This window comes from Hipposideros armiger, unplaced genomic scaffold (assembly GCF_001890085.2).
Source record: "Hipposideros armiger isolate ML-2016 unplaced genomic scaffold, ASM189008v1 scaffold_92, whole genome shotgun sequence".
Taxonomy (NCBI): Eukaryota; Metazoa; Chordata; class Mammalia; order Chiroptera; family Hipposideridae; genus Hipposideros; species Hipposideros armiger.
The window spans coordinates 2,537,521-2,546,471 of NW_017731442.1; the positions used below are offsets into that span (position 1 = coordinate 2,537,521).

Here is an 8,951-nt window from a genome sequence, read left to right on the forward strand (position 1 = left end):
AGGGCAGTGTTACTGGCCCTCATATGTGGGATCCGAACCGGGGCCCTCTGGCATCCCAAGCGAGTTCTTAACCATCGCGCCACTCGGCCGGCCCGCCAAGCGAGTTCTTAACCATCGCGCCACTCGGCCGGCCCCAAATGGTTACTTTCTTGAGGGAAGGGAGTATGCTTTCTTCTTGACAATTCTAAGTACCAAGCTTAGTGCTTGGATCCTGTGGGCATTTAGGAAATGTTTATCCAATGTAGAGTTATCATTGTGGCAACAGTTGGCTCAGTTGTCATCTTCCTCTTTTAGGCACACAAGCCATGCCCCCTCTCTTCTCCTTGGGGTACCATCAGTGCCGCTGGAACTATGAAGATGAGCAGGATGTAAAAGCAGTGGATGCAGGATTTGACAAACATGACATTCCTTACGATGTCATATGGTTGGACATAGAGCACACTGAGGGCAAAAGGTACTTCACCTGGGACAAGAAAAGATTCCCAAACCCCGAAAGGATGCAAGAGCTGCTCCAGAACAAAAAACGTAAGGTAAAATAAGCCAACACTTCTGAGCCTTTTCATTATAAAGCATTTTAAAGCTTGCCTTGGCACATTAGTGGAGAACTATCTAATTAAAAAAAAAAAGTGCCCATGAAAATAGTACCTTCAAATGTAATTGAAGCCGTGATAACAGAAAAGCAATGGTGAAAAGGTGGTGCCGCCATTCATCCCTAGTTGTCCAGGTCCCCATAAGGATGAAGAGGCCCAGCATTCAGGCCCATTTGTTGTGGCCACCCTGTAGTGATGTGATGAATACCCCTCTCTCTCTAACTCATGCAAAATTTGGTTCTGATATCAAGATTGATGAGCTCACACTGATATCAAGAGGGTATGAAAAGGTTAATTAGTCACATAGCGAGGCATTCTGTGGGGAGCTAGGCTGGCTGTCATGCAAGTTTGAAATTGGCTTGAGAGAGCTGGGAAAGGTGGTGAGAGGGTTAGACTAGGGTGAAGATTCCTGTGCATGTATCCAGGCTTGTCTGGTTTGAACTTCCTGCTGGCACCAAAGGAGGGAGCATCAGGGCTTTGTCGGCATGCACAGATGTGGGCAAAAAGGCAAGTGGGAGTGGCGGGGCTCGAAAGCCTAACAGTCCATGAAAAACAAAGTCAGATTCTTTATGACACTATTTTTCTTGCATGCTTCCCTGATGGACTCCAGCTGTTAGTCTGGCCAAGGAAAGAACTAAAATAGAAAATGGGCAAGGGGGAAAGGTACTGGAAAGTGTGTAATGCAGGGGTGGTGGTGGTAATAGCAATAATGAAAAGAGGGAGTGAGAAAATGGAGAGAGGAAAAGGCAGGGGGACTCCATATGTATCATGTAAGTGGACCCCTGCAGTCTCTCTCCTTGAGATTACAGTTGCCTTTTCAACCCATTCCGTTGATTCCCAGGCCTTTCACAAGTGGCCAGAGTCAATCCTGTTAAGTCCTAATTTCCCAGTTAATAAATAACTACCACTTATCAAGTATTTATTATGAGAGTAAGATAAAACACATTATTCCATCCAGTCATCACAAAATTATGAGGTAGATTTTGTTACCCATTTTTCAGATGAAGAAACCGAGGCTTAGAGTAATTTTGTCTTTTGCACAAGGCACACAATGAATAAGTGGCAGGGCAGGAATCTGAACCCTGATCTGCCTGACTCCAGAACCTGTCTTTATAAGCAGTTATTTATCGAGGCCTTCGAATGTTCGAGGAACTGTGCACTAAAAATGAAAGGAATGTGGAGATGAGCTCCTTGAGGGTCTTTCTTACATTGAGTGGGGGAAAGGCAAGTATACGACAACCATAATATAGGGCAGTAACGTAACAGCCAAAGAAACGTCAGGGTTGGGGGCGGACCAAGAGAAGGTTGCATCCTGAAGGATGAATTTCTAATGGAAATGGGGAGAAGTGGAGAAGGAAGAGGGCAGTGCAGCGAGAGGCTGAAGCACCCATTGGTATCTGGAAAGGAGCGCACAGGCTCATTTATCAAGAAAACAAGGCATGAGCCAGCCGAGTGGCTCAGGTGGTTAAGAGCTCACTCAAAAGTGCGAGCTCTGAGGAACAGGGTTGCCGGTTCGATTACCGGCCCGGGCTGAGCTGCTGCTGAGCTGCCAACAGGTGGCAGGATGGCTCAGCTGAAAAAAAAAAAAAGAAAACAAGGCATGAGTAAGGTTGGAGTAATGGGGAATCTGACCTTATTGTAGGCTGCTTTGCATGCATTTGGAGACATTAAAAGCTTTTGAATTAGAGGTTAATATACAGAATATATAAACTCCTACAACCAACAACCAAAAAACAAACAATTCAATTGAAAATTTGGAAAAGGACTTAATAGATATTTCTGCCAAGATATACAAATAGCCAACAAGCACATGAAAAGATGTTCAACATTACTAATCATTAGAGAAATGCAAATCAAAACCACAGTGAGATACCACTTTATACCATTAGGATGGCTACCACCAAAAAAAAAAAAAAACCACCCAGAAACATGGCAAGTGTTGATGAGGATGTAGAGAAATTGGAACACTTGTGCACTAATAAGGGAATGTAAAATGGTACCACTACTATCAAAAAAAGTATGACAGTTCCTCAAAAAATTGAAAATAAAATTACCCTATGATCCAGCAATCCTATTTATGGGTATATGCCCAAAAGAATTGAAAGAAGGACCTGAACAGAAATTTGTACACCTTTGTTCATATCAGCATTATTTATACACAATAGCCAAAAGGTAGAAGCAACCCAAGTGTCCATTAACAGATGAATGGTAAACAAAATGCAGCAGATACATACAACAGGATATTATTCAGCCTCAAAAAGGAAGGAAATTCTGACACATGCTACAACATGGATGAACCATGAGGACATTATGCTAAGTGAAATAAGCCAGTCACTAAGAGACAAATACTATATGATGTCACTAATCTGTAATACCTAGAATAGTCAAAATCACAGAGGCAGAAAGAAGAATGGTGGCTGCCAGGGCTGGCGGGAGAAGGGAATGGGGAGTGTTCTTTAAGGGGTCTAGTGTTTCAGTTCTACAAGATAAAAAGAGTTCTGGACATTAATTGTACAACAATGTGAATGTACTTAACACTACTCAACTGTATACTTAAAAATGATTAAGATGGTAAATTTTATGTATATTTTACCACAATCAAAAATTTAAACATAAAAGTTTGTGAGCAATGGAGAATTAAACAAGTATGTAGAGTAGATTTGAATGGACATGGAGAAGGATGATTAGAAGGTTGTTTTAGCCAAATAAAATGGTTTTGAGGCCCTATAATAGGTGGAAGTGATGGTGTTAGAAAGGCAGGAACAGACGCTACAGACATGGAGCTATGGTAACAGCTTTTCTCAAACCTCCTTCCTCAATAACCTTCCTTCCAAAACCATTGGGTTTTGGGTTTTGGGTTTGTTTTTAACATGCCACTCTCCTGTTTCCTTACTGTTTGCTTTTGTCAGTGTTATCTAAGCCTCTAGATATCTAGGAAGCAGGAATCTTGCCTGCTTAATCCTTTATGTATAGCACTGAGCACCACAGAGAGATAGAAGCTTAAAAAATGCTATTTTATAAAGAACGTGTATTGGTTGAGCAGCAATCATTATAAAGGAGCATTGGCCTGGTTTTGACATCAGTTTATATGTCCATAAGCACATGAAAGGTTATAGGGTTTTACTGGTGTCTGAAATGTTTTAATAATAGTAGTTGTTTCGGAGTAGAATTTGAACCCCAGAACTATGATGAAAACATATCAATGAACATATGGCTCATATGAAACTGATGAGACCTTCAAACCTCTATATCCTGACAGCTTGTGGTCATCAGTGACCCCCACATCAAGATTGACCCTGACTACTCAGTGTATGCTAAGGCCAAAGAACAGGGCTTCTTTGTGAGAAATCATGAAGGAGGAGACTTTGAAGGGGTGTGCTGGCCTGGTAAGATATTACTTTATACATCTATCACTTCCCTCGTTCAGTCCGAATTAATGAAGGTTTCATGCCCATCATTCTTATACCTTGTAGATGTCTCTTGATATATTTTAAGCACCTTCAGGAAAAGATGGTATTGCCTTCTTTTATAGCTTTCATAACACCTGGTACAGTGTACTTTGTATACATTTATCTCAGTCAATGAATGAATGAAAAATAAACAAGCAGACCTCAGAGGCATGCTAGTTCTCTAAGCAAATAAAAATGAAAAGCCAGAGAATGAGAAAAGCAGAGGAGGAAAAAGAAAGACAAAAGGTCCTGTAGCCCCTCTCTCTCTGTAATTCTTCTTTGCCCTATTAGCCCATAGTTTTGACTTCCCAGCCTTTCATGAGTGACCTCAGCTACCTCTGGCAACTCTGGATTCTTCATTTCAGAAATTATTCATTTAAACTTTGGTAGAGGCTCCTCAAGGACAAAAGGAAATCACCACTCTATCATATCATAGCACTCTTATCACAAATCCATGCACTGTAAAAAAACCATACACTCCTTCCCCTCCCCCCGCCTTTTACCACTTATGAACAATTCTCTGTTCTCTTTAAGAACAGAGAGATCACTCCAGAATACTTGCTGTTGTTATTTGGGTTATCTTAGTGAGGGACAGGCTCTGTCTTGATATGTGTTCATTGGCATTCCCCTGGACCCCTGGAGTTGAAAGATCTAGTGATTGTCACTGGAGTCCAGCATTGGCTTCATTTTCTTCTTGCCAGATCATGCCTCTCTATCAGCTGTCTTTTACGTTTGATGTAAGGTGTCAACCTTTCACTTTTAATATTCTTCCTTACAACTCACTTTATCATGAGGACCACTGTTCCTAATAGGCTGTCTACCCTTCTGCTTCTACAGGACTCTCCTGTTACCTGGATTTCACCAATCCCAAAGTCAGAGAATGGTATTCAAGACTTTTTGCTTTCTCTGCTTATCAGGTTTGTTTTTATTCATTTGCTCTTTCCTAGTCACTTGAAATGATAAAAGAATAAAATTGATTGACTAGAACTACAGTAAAACCTTGGATTGCGAGTAATTTGTTTTGCAAGTGTTCTGCAAGACAAGCAAACATTTCTTATACATTTTAACGTAGTAAACAAGTGATGTCTTGCAATACGAGTAGTTTGTTTCCAGAACAAATTATGCTCGCAAACCATTACTATACTCTGCTTCATTGAGTAGCCCGTGATAAATAATGCTTGTATGAAAAGGCAAGGACGGCAACCACATTATGACTTTCGTGGTGCCAGGACAGGTGCCATATGTATTCTTACATGCACAAAAGCTGTGATTTTGACCTCTAAAATAATAGACTCTATGATATATCAAAGTACTTAATAATAGAGGTTTATTAATTTTCAAATTACTATATAAATTTTTGTATAAAATAGCATTGTATAACTATTAAAGATACGTATGTGAAAATATCTTGCAAAGTATGTTATTAAAAGTAAGGTATAATTATGAAATAATTCTTAAATATAAGAACCACAGATAGAACAGGAAAGGCCACATCTAGAGAACTATTTTCAACCAATTATGATGATGATAATAATGATTTCTAAGATAAATTGAGTACTTGCTATTTGCCAAGCAGTGTGCTAAACGCTTTCTGTGCATATACCATTTCATCTTCACAATAACCCTCTGAAGTTTGAACTATAATTAATACCACAGATGAGGAAATTGAGGCATGAACAAGTTTAAAAACCTGCTAAGTTCATCCATCTAGTAAGTGGCAGACCCAAGATTTGAACTCAGAACTGTTTGTCTCCCAAGCCCAGATCTTAACCACTAATCTCTAGATTCTGAGCTTCATGTATTAGGGACACAGAAAACAGCTTATAGTAGGGATGAACAATGCTTGGGCCAGATACTCATTCATTTCCCTCTTGTTTATGGCTGCTTTCACGCTACTATAGTAGAGTCAAATTATTGGAAAAGAGCCCTTATTGGCCCGCAAAGTTGAAAATTTGGCCCTTACCAGAAAAAGTTTGCCAAACTTGCCTTAGAGGGTGCTAAAGATGAATAGTCAAGGTAGTTAAACATTTGAAAACCATATAGCCTTGTTCGTAAAAGTACACATGTTTAGAAATCATTGAAGGTAAAGAGTCAAAAGAAAATTCATAAGCCTCCTCCAGGCATTTGAAAGACTATCATGTGGATGAGGCAGCAGATGTATTCTGTGGTATCCCAGAGGCAAGCTAGGCCCTGCGAGAGGATGTTACCCGGAATAGGACTTTCAGAAATTAATGGAATGAGCTGCCTAAGGGACTACCTGTCATTGTAACTATTGAGTCAAATGCTGAAAGACCAGGGATTCTATAATGGGATTGTAACACCATGTTAACTAGATGACTCAACTGACCCTTCCAACTCTAAATTGAACAATTCTGTGTAGAACACAAACTACAGGTCATGCTGTAACAAACAGGTATCTTAGCTGTCAATTCTCAAAGTATTAAAGGGAAGGCAGAATTTTATCACATACAACTACAATTGCCCTTCCTGTGGTTAAGAGTTGTAGCAGATGACGGATGATATAGAGCCTAACTGTGAACATGCACACGCTTTCCAGTGGGGGTTCTCCGTGTAGATCCGAGTGGACTTGCTGGAAAACATGTATTTCACAAACAACAGAGCACAGTACTCTTTTATTCATCAACAAATACTTACTGAGAACCTCCTGTGGTTCAGTTACTATTCTAGGTGTTTGGGATTTATCAATGAATAAAAGAGACAAATTCACTGCCCAGTGGAACTTTTTATTCTAGCAGTGGAGCAGAGGACGGAGCAGATAATAAACATAATAAATTAAGTGCAGTAGGAGAGAGGAATAGGGAAGGCTATCATATTAACATCATCACTGTAGGAGTATTATCTTGACCAAGATATACTTTCTAGGGATCTACTGACATCCTCTACATATGGAATGACATGAATGAGCCTTCTGTCTTTAGAGGGCCAGAGCAAACCATGCAGAAGAATGCCATTCATCATGGCAACTGGGAGCACAGAGAACTTCACAACATCTATGGTTTTTATCAGGTAAGACACCCAAAATGAAGCCAGCTGCACCCATGTGCCTGCCTTTTGGGCTGAAAGTCATTTCCTTTGTAATCGCCATACTATGCCATTCATTGCTCTTTGTGTGTCTTTTCTGACAATTGCAATGAGTCTTATCAGGTTGTAGCCAATATAATACTTATTATTTGTCCCTTTGCATCTTTTCCTTCGATAATGAACTTGAATTTGCAGATATTGTAAGGTTAATGATAGCATAGAAACATCTTCTCAATAGAAAGTGGTAGAGTTGCCTTCCATTTGCCAATCACATCCAAAATGACTTGGCAGTCACTTTCCCTAATTTATACCCATGGCTTTTTGTTATTTTCAGAATGTAACTGTGTTTTTATGATCCTCCCACCAACTGGTAGTTTCCAGTGGGAGCTGCTGGCTAGATATAGTATGGTTTTCAGATAGAATGTGTTTATTTCTCTAACAGCCTCTTGCTTTAATTGGTAGAGAATTTTATTATGTAGGCCAGGGCCAGTCAGTTAACCTCTCTGAATCTCAGTGTTTTTCATCAATGAAAACTCTTAGAGGTTGTTGTGTAGATTATAAGAGAAAATCTTATAAAATGTCTAGCAATAGTAAGCACCAAACAAATGCTAATTTACTACTATTATTTCATTGCTATTGTAATCAAAGAAAATTTTCCATTTGTTTAATAGGGGAGTTTAGAGTAGTTTCATTATATCATAAAAATTGTTTAATGGATTTATTTTAATATTTTCCATTTCACATTCCCATCTACTATTTACTTTTTGCATGTTAAATAGTTTATTGGGGATGTCTGCACAATGCCCTAATCCAATTGTCTTTTTGAAAAATCTCCTTTGACTTTATAGCAAATGGCTACTGCAGAAGGATTGATACAACGATCTAAGGGAAAGGAGAGACCCTTTGTTCTTACACGTTCTTTCTTTGCTGGATCACAAAAGTATGGTAAGGAATGGCTCATATGATCAGACTTAAAAACACAAGTTAGCAACCTGTCTTTTTTTTTTTTTACCATTTATGGTATATAGAGCTACTAATGCCTCCCTTTTCAGTAGCCATTAAGCAGGTATTAGATTGTAATGAGTGATGTGCCCTGAAGTATGCATTTTGGCCTATGAGCAGAGTAAACCAATTTTTTAAAAGTTTAGTTCTCGTTTCCCACTGAAAAAATGGCTACTTAGTTGTTGGGTGAATGACTTCAAAGTATCTCAGTTTTCTAGGATGGTCATCTCTGATCCTGTCTCTGTTTATTGATTAAAACCAGGGAAAATACACTTCTAACACACTCCTTCAACCACCTGTTCCACTTAGCAATATGGCTTAAAATAGACCTGGCTGTTGGTTGTGGTCAGGGTCATCTATAGCTGGATCCGGTTTATTAGCTAATACAGATCTAGTTCAACTTAACCAACCTGTGGCAGGAAGGCTATTTTAAGTCCCCTGGCCTTGCATAAATAACTGGGAGCTTAGATTGTAGTGTGAAGAATCCAGCCTTTACTCAAATAGACATTGCTAGGCCTCCTACTCCACCCCTGAAAACCAGTCCCTATGGTACTCTGGAAAAGGCCAAAATATTGTCATCTCAAGCAAAGATTCTTGTACAGATATGCTCATCACAGCATTAATTCTTGAAACAAACAAAAAAAAATCCAAATATGTAACAATAAGGGAACAAATAAAAGTATGGCATATCCATATGATAGATTATCATAAAGCTATTTAAAATAGTAGCCTCAATTGCATGGGGAGTGACATCATGCTAAATGAAAGAAAAAAAAAAAGAATGCCTAAATGTTTACTATTACCCCAATTTTGTTTTAAAAATGTGTGTGTATATATGTGTATACATGTATATATATATATATATATA

At 39.1% G+C, this 8,951-nt stretch overlaps 1 protein-coding gene across 9 annotated transcripts in view; it reads left to right on the forward strand.

Annotated features, from left to right (window-relative positions):
* The window catches only part of GANC (glucosidase alpha, neutral C), a 66,862-nt gene that overhangs the window by 35,614 nt on the left and 22,297 nt on the right, over nucleotides 1-8,951 (forward strand). For all 9 annotated transcript variants that reach the window (XR_002124328.1, XM_019644904.1, XM_019644905.1 and 6 more), the window contains 5 exons: nucleotides 295-530; nucleotides 3,850-3,976; nucleotides 4,877-4,956; nucleotides 6,923-7,066; nucleotides 7,930-8,026. Coding sequence is in view for 8 of the 9 variants with exons in the window: in XM_019644904.1 (XP_019500449.1) it covers nucleotides 295-530; nucleotides 3,850-3,976; nucleotides 4,877-4,956; nucleotides 6,923-7,066; nucleotides 7,930-8,026 (684 nt within the window). In the remaining variant the exon portion in view is untranslated. The remainder of the gene's footprint in view (nucleotides 1-294; nucleotides 531-3,849; nucleotides 3,977-4,876; nucleotides 4,957-6,922; nucleotides 7,067-7,929; nucleotides 8,027-8,951) is intronic.